Source organism: Choloepus didactylus, chromosome 4 (assembly GCF_015220235.1).
Source record: "Choloepus didactylus isolate mChoDid1 chromosome 4, mChoDid1.pri, whole genome shotgun sequence".
In the NCBI taxonomy this organism is placed as follows: Eukaryota; Metazoa; Chordata; class Mammalia; order Pilosa; family Megalonychidae; genus Choloepus; species Choloepus didactylus.
The window spans coordinates 157,487,519-157,504,864 of NC_051310.1; the positions used below are offsets into that span (position 1 = coordinate 157,487,519).

A 17,346-nucleotide genomic window follows, 5' to 3' on the forward strand; every position below is an offset into this window, starting at 1 on the left:
AATAAATAATAATAATTATCAATAAATTGATAATAATAATAATTATTATTAATAATAATAACCTGCTGCTGGAGCTGCTTATTTCTGTTTTTTTCCTAGAGAACTGTCAGTCTTAAGGAAGGAAAATGGAGAACTGAAGAAGTTACTAGCCATCCTAAAGGTGAATGAAATCGGTTTTACTATCATTTTTCTCTCCTACGTCCCCCTTACCTGGCTGACTGTGTAGAATAATGTTTCCCAACCTTTTTCTCATGATGACACACATAGAAACTGATAATTGTACAACAAGCACACTGTGGTAAATTATCGAGGCTGCAAAAAAACCTTGGGTGGGGTGGTTAAAGGATCGATATTTTAGCATATTTATAACAGGTTCTTGAACATCAGTGAATCATGATATACCAGTTGGGAAGCTATTTTAAAAAAGAGACATCTATTGCAGTTTTAAATTTCTCTTCAAGAGCCCCAAGACAGTTCAGGACCCTTCTTTTCTTTCACATTCCTAGACATTTCCTTTTTTCTTAAGAATATTCTGTGTATTTGCATAATTTTCCTGTTGATCCCATTCCTGTAACTAGTCTAAAACATTATAATCCTGTCACCTTCCTTTCTTCTCAGCTCTCCCCAGTGACTCCCTATATTTCCTCACAATCTACTGGGATTCCTAATAGTTTTTATGAAGAACTAAAATTTTATTCCCCCAAAGCTAATAACTTCCTCCTACTGGGAATCTTAGCAACCACAACAAGGGGGCATTGCAGCTTAGTTATCTAACAAGTAAGGCATTGAGGTCCATTGACTAGGACTCTTGATCTGCAGCTTCCTGCACTCCCATTCTTTCCCCTACAGGAGTCTCCAGGCCGGTACCAAGGAAGCAGGTCAGTTTCATCAGGTCTCATACTAGCCCCCACTGAAAATTTCTGGTCTTTCTTGACTCCTGTCTATAACTCCTTGGTGGACTCTGAGTTTTGGAAAATGGTTGGTGAGTTTATCTTCTCTGAGAAAGAATTACCCTCAGTAAAGTACTGAACTCAAATCTTGAATGTAATGCTTACTCTTGACCATCACCTTAGAAAATCCTGATCACCCTTCAAAATTCAATTCACATGTCATTTCCTCTGTGAAGACTTCATTAAGCAGAGTTGGATGTTCTATTCATTTATTCAACAAATATTTATTAAGCACCAGCTGTTTATCTGGTACTATTTAGGAACTGGATATACATCACCAATCCTTTCCAATTGGTTGGTGCATGTGCCCTACCAATTGTTAAATATTTTTACTATCAGCCCTGCATTGGATTAAAACAGACATGGCCCCTGCCCTCACAAAAGTTACAATCTAGTGTTCTTTCACACTTCTGTACACTTGATACACCCATTATATCACTTTAAAAATTGCTCTGATTTTTTAAATCTTTTCCATTAGCCTGTGAGTCTTTCAAAGAAAGGAGCTTTATTCTAGTTATCTTTGTAACGTCAGGATCTAGGACTTAATAGGCACTAAATAAATGTTGCATGGATGGATGAGAGGATGGAGTGGGGGGATGGTGGATGTATAACTGGATGGACAAACAGATAGATATGTGTAAAGTTGAAAGTATTTGGTCAGGCACTGAGGGAGATAGAAAAGAAGATTTCAAAACTTCTATTAGGGAGGCCAAACTGGATCAAGATGGAGATGTAAGAAGTCCCTAAGAAAGTTTCCCCTTAGAGACAGCTAAATAAAAGAGCAGATTCCACTCACTAGGAACTCTGGAGGATGACAGAGACTGAAGAAAGACTCCACAAATACTGAATCAAAAAAAGAAATAAAACCCATCAAAAAAGAAGGTAGTTATACCCAAAGCATGAGCAACAAAAGAAAAAATAGATAAATGGGAACTCCTCAAGCTTAGAAGTTTCTGTACCTCAAAGGAATTTGTCAAAAAGGTAAAGAGGCAGCTAACTCAATGGGGAAAAATTTTTGGAAACCATGTATCTGACAAAAGACTGATATCTTGCATATATAAAGAAATCCTACAACTCAGTGACAATAATACAGACAGCCCAATCATAAAATGGGCAAAAGATATGAAAACACAGTTTTCTGAAGAGGAAATACAAATGGCCAAGAAACACAAGAAAAAATGTTCAGCTTCACTAGCTATTAGAGAGATGCAGATTAAGACCACAGTGAGATACCATCTCACACCAATTAGAATGGCTGCCATTAAACAAACAGGAAACTACAAATGCTGGAGAGGATGACTGTATAATGGTTCAGCCACTCTGGAAGTCAGTCTGGCAGTTCCTTAGAAAACTAGATACAGAGTTGAGTTACCCTTCGATCCAGCGATTGCACTTCTCAGTATATACCCGAAAGATCTGAAAGCAGTGGCACAGACAGATATCTGCACGCCAATGTTCACAGCAGCATTTTTCACAATTGCCAAGAGATGGAAACAACCCAAATGTCCTTCAACAGATGAGTGGATGAATAAAATGTGGTATATACACACAATGGAATACTACGTGGCAGTAAGAAGGAATGATGTCATGAAACATATGACAACATGGATGAACCTTGAAGACATAATGCTGAGCAAAATAAGCCAGGCACAAAAAGAGAAATATTATATGCTACCACTAATGTGAACATTGAAAAATGTAAAACAAATGGTTTATATTGTATAATGTAGGGGAACTAGTGATAGAGAACAATTAAGGAAGGGGGAACGATAATCCAATGAGAACAGATAAGCTATCATTGGTAAATTTAACGTTCTGGGAATGCCCAGGAATGACTATGGTTTGTTAATTTCTGATGGGTTTGGTAGGAACAAGCTCACAGAAATGTTGCTATATTAGGTTACTTTCTTGGGGTAGAGTAGGAACATGTTGGAATTAAAGTAATTATCTTAGGTTAGTTGGCTTTTTCTTACTCCCTTGTTATGGCCTGTTTGAAATATGTTTTTATTGTATGTTTTTAAAATTTTTTTTTCATTTTTTTTTTCATTTTTTATATAGTTGATTTTAAAAAAAAGAATTAATTAAAAAAAAAACAACAATGAAAAAATATGTAGAGCCCCCTTGAGGAGCTGGTGGAGAATGCAGGGGTATTGGGCTTCCCCACCTCGATGTTTGCTAATGTGCTCACAGACATAGGGGACTGGTGGTTTGATAGGTTGAGCCCTCTACCACAGGACTTGCCCTTGGGAAGACGGTTGCTGCAAAGGAGAGGCTAGGCCTCCCTATGGTTGTGCCTAAGAGCCTCCTCCCGAATGCCTCTTTGTTGCTCAGATGTGGCCCTCTCTCTCTGGCTAAGCCAACTTGAAAGGTGAAATCACTGCCCTCCCCCCTACGTGGGATCAGACACCCAGGGGAGTGAATCTCCCTGGCAACGTGGAATATGACTCCTGGGGAGGAATGTAGACCTGGCATCGTGGGACGGAGAACATCTTCTTGACCAAAAGGGGGATGTGAAAGGAAATGAAATAAGCTTCAGTAGCAGAGAGATTCCAAAAGGAGCCGAGAGGTCACTCTGGTGGGCACTCTTACGCACACTTTAGACAACCCTTTTTAGGTTCTAAAGAATTGGGGTAGCTGGTAGTGGATACCTGAAACTATCAAACTACAACCCAGAACCCATGAATCTCGAAGACAGTTGTATAAAAATGTAGCTTATGAGGGGTGACAATGGGATTGGGAAAGCCATAAGGACCACACTCCACTTTGTCTAGTTTATGGATGGATGAGTAGAAAAATAGGGGAAGGAAACAAACAAATAAACAGACAAAGGTACCCAGTGTTCTTTTTTACTTCAATTGCTCTTTTTCACTCTAATTATTATTCTTGTTATTTTTGTGTGTGTGTGCTAATGAAGGTGTCAGGGATTGATTTAGGTGATGAATGTACAACTATGTAATGGTACTGTGAACAATCGAAAGTACGATTTGTTTTGTATGACTGCGTGGTATGTGAATATATCTCAATAAAATGAAGATTAAAAAAAAAAAAAGAAAGGAAATGAAATAAGATACAGTGGCAGAGAGATTCCAAAAGGAGCCAACAGTTCACTCTGGTGGGCACTCTTACGCACAATATAGACAACGCTTTTTAGGTTCTAGTGAATTTGAGGAGCTAGCAGTGAATACCTGAAACTATCAAACTACAACCCAGAACTCAGGAATCTTGAAAATGATTTTATAAAAATGTAGCTTATGAGGGGTGACAATGTGATTGGGAAAGCCATATAAACCACATTCCCCTTTGTCTAGTTTATGGATTGATGAGTAGAAAAATGGGGGAAGCAAAACAAAGGCACCCAGTTTTCTTTTTTACTTTAATTGCTCTTTTTCATTTTAATTATTATTCTTGTTATGTTTGTGTGTGTGGTAATGAAGGTCTCAGGGATTGATTTTGGAGATGGATGCACAACTATGTAATGGTACTGTGAACAATCAAATGTACAATTTGTGTTGCATGATTGCATGATATGTGACTATATCTCAATAAAATGAATTAAAAAAAAACTAACCTGATTCAGTTTGGCCACAAGTTAGCTGATAACACCTTCCCAAAGTCCTGTTTGCAAATGGGTTCATACCCACAGGAATAGAAATGAAGATTTGAAAAAAAAAAAAAGAAGGTAGGAGATCTGTGATTTGCGCATGCCAGTCTGGACACCTCCTGAGTGGCTTAGGAGTCACATAGCTGCAGGACTCTAGCTGGGCACCTTCTGCCATGGTCACTGACCATAGAGCCACCTATGGCAGCAACTTAGAGTACCATGCACATTCAAGCATGGGGACCCAATGCCATATAGACCTAAGGCAGGGCCCTAGTGGTTGGTGAACACATACATAGAAAGTAGCCCCCAGGAAATGAGCAACCCACAGTGGAACTGTTGGTCCCTAATTGCTGGTGTACCCAAACAAAAAATGGGTGTTTTTGAACACTGACCCCATCGCGCTCCCTGGTGTGGGAGACCCTAACATGGAAGTTACTGGAGGCAGAAAAGCCACAAGGAAAAAGGAGAAAACTGAACCATTGTAAGGTAGGATGGACCCAGGACTGAAAGCTGTGGTGAAAACTTGGCCCTGAGCATGGGAGAACAGTTGAGCCGGGAGGAAATTACATAAAAACAAAGTGAATACTCCAGTACTCCTGGAAGAGGAACAGAGGAAAGGAAATCGTTTCCTGGAGGGAAAACAGTTGTCCATAATAGGGTAATCTTAAAAGTTGCAGTGCATGCCCAGGGCAAGAGTTGGGTACAGAAATACCTGAGAAAATCTGAACTGTTAAACAGGGCTGCTCTAAAGGTTCAGTAAAAGCTGGACCAAGCATTGAAGAAGAGCCTTATTACACAACCAATCTTTAATAAAACCATAGGCAAGAGGAAGAAACTAACTTCCAGAGTTAGCATATCAAAATAATCAAATGCCCAGACATCAGCAAAAGATCACAAGCCATACAAAGAAACAGAAAGACATTCAAACAATCTAAAGCAACAGAGGAAATAGAGGGTATGGGAGCAGAGACTCTGTATGCTATTGAAGTTAAGTTGGTATCGTTTCAAGCTAATAAGTTATAGACTTAGTTTGTTTAATACCAACCACAAAGAAAGTTTTAAAATATATTCAGAAATGGAAATGAGAAAGGAATCAATCAGTTATATCACAAAAGATCAACTAATCACAAATGAGGCTGCAATAAAGGAAAAGAGGAACAAAAAAGATACATTATGTATAAAAAACAAAGGACAAAATGGCTGAAATAAGTCCTGCCTTAACAGTAATTATACTGAACATAAATAGATAAGTTCCCCAATCAAAAGACACAGATTGGCAGAATGGATGAAAGAACATGATCTAACTATATGTAATTTACAAGAGACTCACCTTAGACCCAAAGACACAAGTATGTTGAAAGTGAAAGGATAGGAAAAAAATATCCCATGCAAAAAGTGACCAAAAGAGAGCTGGGGTAGCTATACTAACATTGGATAAAATAGACCTTAAGTCACAAACTGTAACAAGAAACAAAGAAGGACACCCTATATTAATAAAAGGGTCAATAGACCAAGAAGAAATAGCAATAATAAATGTTCATATACTTAACCACAGTGCCTCAAAACACATGAGACAAACATTGACAAAACTGAAGGGAGAAACAGACACTTCTACAATAATAGTTGTTATTATTGTGACTTCAATACAACACTTTCATCAATGGATAGAACATCTAGACAGAAGATCAATAAAGAAGCAGAGAACTTGAACAATACTATAAATGAACTAGATCTAACAGCATATACAGAATACTGCGCCCCAAAAATAGCAAAATACATATTCTTCTCAAGTGCACATGGATCATTCTCCAGAATAGACCACATTGTAGGTCACAAAATTGGTCTTAATAAATTTTAGAAGATTGAAATTATACAAAACATCTTCTCTGACCACAGTGGAATGAAGCTGGAAATCAATAACAGACAGAGGACTGGAAAATCCACAAATACATGGAAGTTAAACAACACACTCTTAAACAATCAATGGGTCAAAGAAGAAATCACACGGAAAATCAGGAAATATCTTGAGACAAATGAAATGAGAACACAACATATCAAAACTTATGGTACACAGTGAAGGCAATGCTCAGAAGGAAATTTATAGCCTTAAATGTTAACATTAAAGAAGAAAGAGATCATATCAGAGATGTAACTGCACCCCTAGAGGAACTAGAGAAAGAACAGCAAACTAAATACAAAGTGAGCAGAAGGAAGGAAGTAACAAAGTTTACAGCAGAAATAAATGAAATAGAGAATAAAAACACAACAGAGAGAATCAACAATATCAAAAGTAGGTTCTTTGAAAAGATCAATAAAATCAACAGACCTTTAGCTAGACTGACAAAGGAAAAAAGAGAGAGGACACAAATAATTAAAATCAGAAGTGAAAAAGGGAACAATTACTAATGACCCCAGAGAAATAATATGAGGATATTATGAACAACTCTATGCTAACAAATTAGATAACCTGGATGAAATGGCCAAATTTCTAGAAGCACACAAACTACCTATACTGACTCTAGAAGAAAGAGAAGATATCAACAGACCAGTAACAAAGAGACTGAATTGGTAATCAAAAACCTCCCACCTACCCCACCTCCATGGTTGCTAACATGACCACAGACATAGGGGACTGGTGGTTTGATGGGTTGAGCCCTCTACCATAAGTTTTACCCTTGGGAAGACGGTTGCTGCAAAGGAGAGGCTAGGCCTCCCTGTATTTGTGCCTAAGAGTCTCCTCCTGAATGCCTCTTTGTTGCTCAGATGTGGCCCTCTCTCTCTGGCTAAGCCAACTTGAAAGGTGAAATCACTGCCCTCCCCCCTACGTGGGATCAGACACCCAGGGAAGTGAATCTCCCTGGCAATGTGGAATATGACTCCCAGGGAGGAATGTAGACCTGGCACCGTGGGACGGAGAACATCTTCTTGACCAAAAGGGGGATGTGAAAGGAAATGAAATAAGCTTCAGTGGCAGAGAGATTCCAAAAGGAGCCGAGAGGTCACTCTGGTGGGCACTCTTATGCACACTTTAGACAACCCTTTTTAGGTTCTAAAGAATTGGGGTAGCTGGTGGTGGATACCTGAAACTATCAAACTACAACCCAGAACCCATGAATCTCGAAGACAGTTGTATAAAAATGTAGCTTATGAGGGGTGACAATGGGATTGGGAAAGCCATAAGGACCAAACACCACTTTGTCTAGTTTATGGATGGATGTGTAGAAAAGTAGGGGAAGGAAACAAACAGACAAAGGTACCCAGTGTTCTTTTTTACTTCAATTGCTCTTTTTCACTCTAATTATTATTCTTGCTATTTTTGTGTGTGTGCTAATGAAGGTGTCAGGGATTGATTTAGGTGATGAATGTACAACTATGTAATGGTACTGTAAACAATCGAAAGTACAATTTGTTTTGTATGACTGCGTGGTATGTGAATATATCTCAATAAAATGATGATTAAAAAAAAAAAAAAAAAAAAAAAAAAAAAAAAAAAAAAAAAAAACCTCCCACCAACAACAATAAAAAAAGCCCGGGACCAGATGGCCTCACTGGTGAATTTTAGCAAACATTCAAAGAAGAGTTAACACAAATAGCGCTCAGCTCTTCCAAAAAATTGAAGAGGAGGGAACACTTCCCAACTCAATCTAAGAGGGCAGCCTCACCCTAACACCAAAGCCAGATAACAGCACAAGAAAAGAAAATAACACATTAATATCCCTCATGAATATAGACACAAAAATCTTCAACAAAATACTGGCAAACCGAATCCAACCATACATTAAAATAATTATACATCATGATCAAATGGGATTTATTCTTGGAATGCAAGGGTGGATCAACACAAGAAAATCAACTAATGTAATACACAACATTAATAAAATAAAGGGAAAAAAACACATGATCATTTCAATTGAGGCAGAAAAGGCATTTGACAAAATTCAGTACCTCTTCCTGTTGAAAACAATATGATAAAGGCAGATATGAAAAACCCACAGCAAACATCATACTCATTGGTGAAAGACTGAAAGCTTTCCCCTTAAGATCAGGGACAAGACAAGAATGCCCACTATCACCAATATTATTTGTGCCAGTTTGAATGTATTGTGTCCCCCCAAATGCCATTATCTTTGATGCAATCTTGTGTGGGCAGAAGTATTAGTGTTGATTAGATTGTAATTCTTTGAGTGCTTCCATGGAGATGTGACCCACCCACCTGTAGGTAATAATTCTGATTAGATAATTTCCATGGAGGTGTGGCCCCTCCCATTCAGCGTCGCTCTTGATTAGTTCACTGGAGCCCTATAAAAGTTCAGACATAAGGAGCGAGCTTGCTACAGCCAAGAGGGACACTTTGAAGAATGCACAGGAGCTGAGAGAGGAGTTGCAGATGAGAGACAGTTTGAAAAGACAGCCATTGAAAGCAGACTCTGGCTCCAGAGAAGCTAAGAGAGAACAAACGCCCCAAGAGCAACTGAGAGTGATATTCTGAAGAGGAGCTGTGGCATAGAGAGGGACGTCCTGGGAGAAAGCCATTTTGAAACAGAACTTGAAGTAGACGCCAGCCACGTGCCTTCCCTGCTAACAGAGGTTTTTCTGGATATCATTGGCCATCCTCCAGTGAAGGTACCCAATTGCTGATGTGTCCTTGGACATTTTATGGCCTTAAGACTGTAACTGTGTAACCAAATAAACCCCCTTTTATAAAAGCCAATCCATTTTTGGTGTTTTGCATTCCAGCAGCATTAGCAAACCGGAACATTATTCAACATTGTACTGGAAGTTCTAAACAGAGTAATTAGGAAAGAAAAAGAAACAAAAGGCATCTAAATAGGAAAGGAAGAAGTAAAGCTCTCTATTTCAGATGACATTGAGAATGCTGGGAAATCCACAATAAAGCTACTAGAGCTAAGAAACAGATTCAGCAAAATGGTGGGGTACAAGATCAACACCTCAAAATCAGTGGTGTGTCTATACACTAGTAATGAATAATCCAAACAAGAACTCATAAAAAATTCAATTTACAATTGCAACTACAGGGATAAATTTTACCAAGGATGTAACAGACTTGTATATGGAAAACTACAAAACATTGCTGAATGAAATTTAAGAAGACCTAAATAAGTGAAGGACATTCCATGTTCATGGATTGGAAGAATCAACATTGTTAAGATATCAATTGTTAAGACCCAAAGCACTATACAGATTCAATGCAATTCCAATCAAATTCCAACAGACTTCTCAGAAATGGAAAAACCAATCAGCAAATTCTTATGTAAGGGTAAGTGGCCCTGAATAGCCAAAACCATCTTGAAAAAGAAGTACAAAGTTAGAGGATTCACACCTTCTGATTTTAAAACTTATTACAAGGCACAGTAAACAAAACAATGTGGACTGGCACAAGGACAGACATACAGACCAATGGAAAAAACTTGAAAGTTCAGAAATAAAACCTTACACCTTTGGCCAACTGATCTTTGACAAAGGTGCCAAGTCCACTCAGTGGGGAAAGAATAGTCTCTTCAACAAATGGTACTGGGAGAACTGAATAGCCATATGCAAAGAGTGAAGATGGAACCCTACCTTACATTATACACAAAAATTAACTCAAAATGAAAACTCCTAGAAGAAAACATAGGGAAACATCTTTAGGACCTTGTATTAGACTATGGTTTCTTAGATATTACACCAGAAGCACAAGCAACCAAAGAAAAAATAAATAAATGGGATGTCATCAACATTAAAACTTTTGTGCATCAAAGAACTTTCAAGAAAGTAAAAAGACAACCTATAGCAGACTAGAACAGGGGTGATGGAAAAGTTTTGGGGCAGTGGATGATGGGGATGGAGGCACAACTTCGTCATTCCTGAATTGCATATTTGAAAAGGGGGAAAAAAAGGGAATTTTAAGTTGCATGTAAGTTACCACAGACATACACAAAAAACCCCATAGAACTGTACAACACAATGAGTGAACCATAATGTAAACAGTAGGCTAAAATTAACAGCATAATTATAATAACATTGTTTCATGAAATGTAACAAAGTTACAATGTTAACTAATGCAAAATGTTAATAATAAGGAAAACTGTGTGGGAAGGGGGTATGTGGGAACTCTGTACTTTCTGCATGATGTTTCTGTAAACCTACAACTGTTCTAATAAAAAAACAAATTATTAACAAAAACTATTATGGGCAATAGAGAAGTGGAGAAGTTTTCACTTAGGTAGTTGTAGAGCAAAGAGGTCTTCTATGGAATCTTTGCCTCCATAATTTGGTGCGATACCTGTAATACATGAGAGTGAGCAATTTATGTTCAAAGAGTAAGCTATTATTTTTATAAACAATGTTCTGATTGTTCCCGTAAGATGACATGTAACTTCTGCTTAGATAAGAGCTGTCTCTTTCTGTTTTTTCTTGCAGGTCAACCACACCTCGACCAGTGGGCATCACTTCCCCATCACAGTCAGGTAGAGTACATTTCCTCTGAGAGGTCATAATATGATTTTCTTAATCTTGTGCATGATATGAAAACATCATGCAATCAGGAACCCACTTGCAAAGACAAACCAACAATTGGCTAGGCAAGGCAGGGTGCACTTTGCATTCTGCAGTTTATTCTCTTTCAGTTACTCCAAGACCCAGTTCTCAGCATAGTGGCCAAGTGGTCAGGTGAGTAGAAAGCCATACAACAGCATTACAATCGTTGGCAAACATTGGAAGATGAAAGGAATATCTAAATATGGCTGAGATTGAGACTAAGGAGAACTTGGTTCTATGTGAAATTTTAAGACTAGTTTTTTTGTTTTGTTTTATCGTTTGTTTTTTGTCTCACCTTATACAGTCGTTCCTCCTCAGTGGAGTCAATCTCTTACAGAGTGGCTGGTTTGGGTACTTTGGGACAAGTAAGTAATATTCACCTTCTCTTTACAGATTGAGGTTTCTAATGCAAATGAAAGCAGAAGTTTAAGGCAAGAGTCCTAAACTTTTATTGGTTTTGTCATAAATTATCTGTTGCTATTGCCTGGACCCTATTCTCTTTTGGCAAAGAGACGTGATGTTAGAAGCTGACAGAGAGAACGAATAAGAACAAAAGTAATGACAGTGTTTAGGGACTGAATTAACAGTGTCTGTTACATTTGTTTTGGAAGGTGTGAAGTGTGGATCTTTGGACTAGCATGCCTACCCTGGTAGAACAACATATACTTGAATGTGCACAGATAGAGTAATGGGAGGGAGTATGGAAACCAGGGAACCAGGATATATTTATTAATTAATGTTTACTATTTGTCCAGCAGGGAGGCAGAGGCCTGCAGGGAAGGAGCACTCCCAGAGACTCTTACACTGGTGAGAAGAAAAAAAAAGCTGCAGAAATTAATGTATTCTGTTTAGAAACCCGCAGGTTTAAAACAGTCTCTGGTTTTCTGTACATAATATAATGCTATTTCACTTTATTCTTTTCAATCAGTGATTCCAGGTATCCAGGCGCATATTACAAATTCTTAAATAATGATATTTCTATTCTCAAACTGATAAGGGAAGATAATATGAGCAATAGAAAGTCATTAAAAACCTCTGGTCAGGAGATAGAGGATAACTTTTGAGTGAAATAATTGACTTGGGTTTTAAACATTGCCACAAGATGGCAGTAGAAGTTAGGCTCTAAAAGCAAAGTTAGCTAGATGCCAATTACGTCAGCCTGAAGGGTAGGTTGACTTCTTCCCTGTATATTAAACATAAAAACATTCCCCTTAGAACTATTAGTGCTATTACTATTTTCAAGGACGTTAGTTAGTTTTAGGGAATACTTATCAGAGAGGTTTACCCATTCTTTCACAAGAGACAAACCTGAAATTCCCAGATTGCTTTGTGGGTAACCATTTTTTAAATTAATCAGATAGTCTCTCTCCAATTCTTGTGCATTCACCCCCTTTGAAAAATGTAGATGTTCTAGTCAATTTATTTCTATAAGGTTGGTGGTAATGTCTCCTCTTTCATTCCCAATTTTAGTAATTCAAGTCTTCTTTCTTGGGCAGTCTAGCTAAATATGTCTCAGTTTTCAAAGAACCAATTTTGGGTTATGTCGATTGTCTAAATTGTTTTCTTATTCTCTATTTTAAAAATTTTTGTTATTCCTTCCTTCTTGTTTTGGGTTTCATGTTTTTTAGTTTCTTAAGGTGGAAAGTTAGGTTATTGATTTGATATTTTCTTTTTTTAATATAGACATTTACAGATATAAATTTCACTCTAAACACTGCTTTCACTGCATCCCACAAGTTTTGGTATATAGTGTTTTTGTTTTCATTCATATCAAAGTATTTTCTAATTTTCCTTATGATTTCTTCTTTGACCAATTGATTATTTAGTAGTGTATTGTTTAGTTTCTACATATTTGTGAGTTCCTAATTTCCTTCTGTTACTGATTTTAAATTTCATTTCAATGTGGTCAGAGAACACACTTTGTATGATTTCAGTGCTTTTAAATATATAGTCTTCCATATGGTCTCTCTTGAAGAATGTTCCATGTGTCTTGAGAAAAATGTGTATTGTGCTGTTGTTGGGTGGTGGGTTTTATATATATGTGCTAGATCTAGTTGGTATATATGTTGTTCAAATCTTCTGTATTTTTTTACTGATCTTTTGACTAGTAGTTCTAACAATTATTGAAAGTGGAGTATTGAGCTCTCCAACTATATTGTTGAATTGCCTATTTTACCCTTCCATTCTGTCATTTTTTGCTTCATGTATTTTGGGGTTTTGTTATTAGGTATATGTATGTTTATAAGTGTTATATCTTCTTGATAGGTTGACTCTTTTAACATTATGTAATGTCCTTCTTGGTCTCTAGTAACAGTTTTTGTCTTAAAGTCTATTTTGTCTGATATTAGTATGGCTGTTCCAGCTGTCTCTTGTTTATTGATTGCATGGTATACCTTTTTCTAAAATCCTTTTTTCAACTTATTTGTATCTTTGAAGCTAAAGTAAGTCATAGCTTAACTCAAAGCATACAGTTGGATTGTGTTTTTTACTCCATTGTGCCTATCTCTGTCTTTTAATTGGAGAGTTTAATCTATTTACACTTAATGAAATTACTGACAAGGACTTACTTCCACCATTTTGCTATTTGCTTTCTCTATGTCTCATGTCTTTTTTAAGTCCTCAATTCCTTGATTACTGCCTTCTTTTGTGTTAAACAGATATTTTATGGCATACCATTTTATTTCCTTTGTTGTTTCTTTTATTATATTTAAAAAATTTTAAAATGTAATGCCTTAGGGATTACAATTAACATCTTAATTTACAACTATCTACTTCAGATTAATACAACTTCAGTAGTACACAAAAACTTTGCCCCTGTATCACTCCATTCCCTCCACTCTCCTTTGTGCTGTTATTGTCATACAAACTACATCTTTATAAATTAATTATGTACCTGTCAAAACAAATTTATAATTATTGCTTTATGCAGTTGTCTTTAAATAAGATAGGAGAAAAAGGTTATAAACAAAAAATACATATTTTATTCTCTTTCATATTTACCTATGTAACCATAAGAAACTTTACCAGGCCTCTTGTTTTCTTCATGTAGATTTGAATTACTATCTAGTTTCCTTTCATTTCAGCCTGAAAGACTCTTTATTATTTCTTGTAGGGCAGGTTTGGCAGCAGTGAATTCTCTCAAATTTGTTTACCTGGGAATGTCTTAATTTCTCCTTCAATTTTTTTAACTTTTTAGTTTGAAATACATTCAAACTTACAGGACAGTGACAAAAACAATACAAACCCCATACAGAGATCTCCAACATACCCTCCACCCCAAAACCCAGATCCATTAATTTTAACTTTTTGACACATTTGCTGTATCATTTTCTCTATCTACCCATCCATCCATCCATCCATCCAATTTCTGAACACTTGAGTGCAGGTTGTATATATTGTGCTCCTTGAACACTCAATAGTGCCATGAAATTTCCTAAGAATGAGGATATTTGCTTATGTAACCACCTTAAGTGCAGTTAACAAGTTCAAGAAATTTAACATTAATATAAAGCTTACAATTTATATTCCAATTTTTCATATGTCTCAAAAATGTCCCTTTGAGTCTTGTCTTTTTTCAGTTGATTTTACTTTTTTTTTTTAATTGTGGGAACACATATACAACATATACTTTGCCATCTGAACTGCTCCCAAATCTGCCATTCAAGGGAATTAATCACATTCACAATATTGCAGCACCCTCTCCACCTTCCATTAATAAAATATCCCTATCTCCCTAAACAGAAGCCCTACACCCATTATACATTAACACCTCATTTCCCCTGTAGTCTAATTTCTGTCTTTATGAGCCTGTGTGTTCTCCAGTATTTTCTTTGTAGTGCCATGGGGCTTAAATTTAACATACTAAATCTGTTACAATCTTGTTTGCTTTGATACCAACTTCAATAGCGTACACTATGTTCTTATACCCCTCTGTCCCCCACCTTTATGTAGTTCTTGTCACAAATTACATGTTCATAAATTATGAGTCCAAAAGCACTAATTTATCATTACATTTATGCATTTGCCTTTTAGATCCTATAAGAAGTAAAGAGTGGAGTTACAAACCAAAAATACAATAGTACTGACATTTATATTTACCAATGTTGTTACTCTCACTGGAGATCTTTATTTTTTCATGTGGCTTTAACCTGCAGAATGCTCTTCAGCATTTTGTGCAGGACCAATCTAGTGGTGACCATCTTCCTCAGCTTTTGTATATCTGAGACTCTCTTAATCTCTCCCTCCTTTTTGAAAGACAGTTTTGCTAGATATAGAGTTCTTGGTTGGCAGGTTTTGCTTTCAGTCCTTTAAATCTGCCATCCCACTCCCTTCTTGCTTTCATGGTTTCTGATGAGAAATTGGCACGTCATCTTATTGAGGCCCCTTTATATATGTGACGCATTGCTTCTCTTGCGGTTTTCAGAATTCTCTCTTTATCCTTGGCATTCGACACTGTGATTATAATATGCCATGGTGTCGGCCTATTTCGGTTTATCCTGTTTGGAGTTTGTTGATATTCTTGGATGTGTATATTCACGTCTTTTGTTAAATTTGGGAAGTTTTCAGTCATTATTTCTTTGAATAGTCTCTCTGCCCCTTTCTCTTTTTCTTCTCCTTCAGTGCGTATTTTTGTATGCTTGATGGTGTCCCACAGGTTCTTCAGGCTGTTCACTATTCTCATTCTTTCTTCTTTCTGGTCCTCAGACTGATTGATTTCAATTGTCTTATCTCAAGTTTGCTGATTCTTTCTTCTGCTAGCTCCAATCTGCTCCTGAACCCCTCTAGGGAATTTTTAATTTCTGTTACTTTTGTCTTCAGCTCTGTTTGGTTCCTTTTCCTAATTTACATCTCTCTATTGATATTCTTTTTGTGTTCATCTATCCTTTTCCTGAGTTCCTTTAGTTCTTTGTCCATGTTTTCCTTTAGTTCTTTGAGCATATTTAGAATCATTTTTTAAAAGTCTTTGTCTGTAATGTCCCAGATCTCATCCTCTACATTGATGGTTTCTAATTCTTTAATCTTCTCCTTTGCCTTGACCATTGCTTCTTGTTTCTTTGTATGTTCTGTAAACTTTTGTTGAAACCTGGGTATTCTGATATTTTAATGTGGTATCACAAGAATTTAGACTCTAAGGCATCTGTTCCTTAGCTTGTATCCAGTGAGTGTTCTGACAGAGCTTTCTTTGAATGCCAGGAGCCCTAAAAAAAAAGAAGAAGAAGAAGAAAGGAAGAAAGAAAATAAGAAAGAAAGAAAGAAAAGAAGAAGAAGAAATGAAAATAAAACATCTTTCCTAGTCTTTGCAGATTGACCTGTGCAAGTGCTTTCCTTCAGGGCTTCTCCATACAATGGGCTTAAAGAATAGCTCCAGACCAAATCATAGTGGCCTCCCTAATCCTTCCTGTGCATGTATCTTCCCTTGGCCATGTGTGTGTGGCCATAGGAATTCCCTTATTTACAGTTATGAATGTGCCCTCTTCCCTAGGAAAGTTTCCTCATGGTCCATTCGAGACAACAGTCTGTAGGAGAGCTCTCTGATCTGCCTCCTATATGCAGGACAAATTCTGGGATGGCAAGTCCCTCAGGCTACCACACACATGCTCCCAGTGCAAAAAGGTTAACTCTGCTTCCTCTGGAATGGGACCTTGGATCCATACTCGGAGCAGGAGGCAACTCTGCACTGGTGTGGTGAGCCACAGTGCCACAAGATCCTGTTGCTTTTAAGTAGACTTTTTCTTGATTCAGCATTTTCCCTGTTACTGTAGCCCTTTAATTGTTTTCTGGAGCTTTAAGACAGATGTTTCTGCTAGTTCTTGCTGGTTGTTCAAAGCTTCTGTAGGGGGAAAGAGCCCTGAAACTTCTCATTCCACCATCTTGATTGGAACAGGGCCTCTCCTTTATTTTTGAAGGATAGTTTTGCTGGATATAGAATTCTTGGGTGACAGACTTTCTTTCAGCACTTTGAATATGTCATTCTACTATATTCTGACTTCCATCGTTTCTGTTGAGAAATTAGTGTTAATCTTATTTGGGACCCCTTGTATGTCATGAGTTGCTTCTCTCTTGCTTTCATGATTCTCTTTTTATGTCTATTGACAGTTTGATTATGACATGTCTAGATGTGGATCTCTTTGAGTTTATTCTCCTTGGAGTTAATGGAGGTTCTTGGATTAATTAATGTAAATTACTGTTTTTCATCCAATTTGGGAAGTTATTGGCCATTATTTCTTAACATAGTCTTTCTGACCCTCTTCTGGGACT

The 17,346-nt window shown here is 37.1% G+C and overlaps 1 protein-coding gene across 1 annotated transcript in view; it reads left to right on the forward strand.

The window, feature by feature from the left end:
• Positions 1-17,346, forward strand: part of RNF212B (ring finger protein 212B) — a 91,045-nt gene that overhangs the window by 68,265 nt on the left and 5,434 nt on the right. The window contains exons 7-12 of the mRNA XM_037834558.1: positions 100-160; positions 850-878; positions 10,972-11,018; positions 11,178-11,220; positions 11,393-11,453; positions 11,847-11,895. Of these exons, the coding sequence (XP_037690486.1) occupies positions 100-160; positions 850-878; positions 10,972-11,018; positions 11,178-11,220; positions 11,393-11,453; positions 11,847-11,895 (290 nt within the window). The remainder of the gene's footprint in view (positions 1-99; positions 161-849; positions 879-10,971; positions 11,019-11,177; positions 11,221-11,392; positions 11,454-11,846; positions 11,896-17,346) is intronic.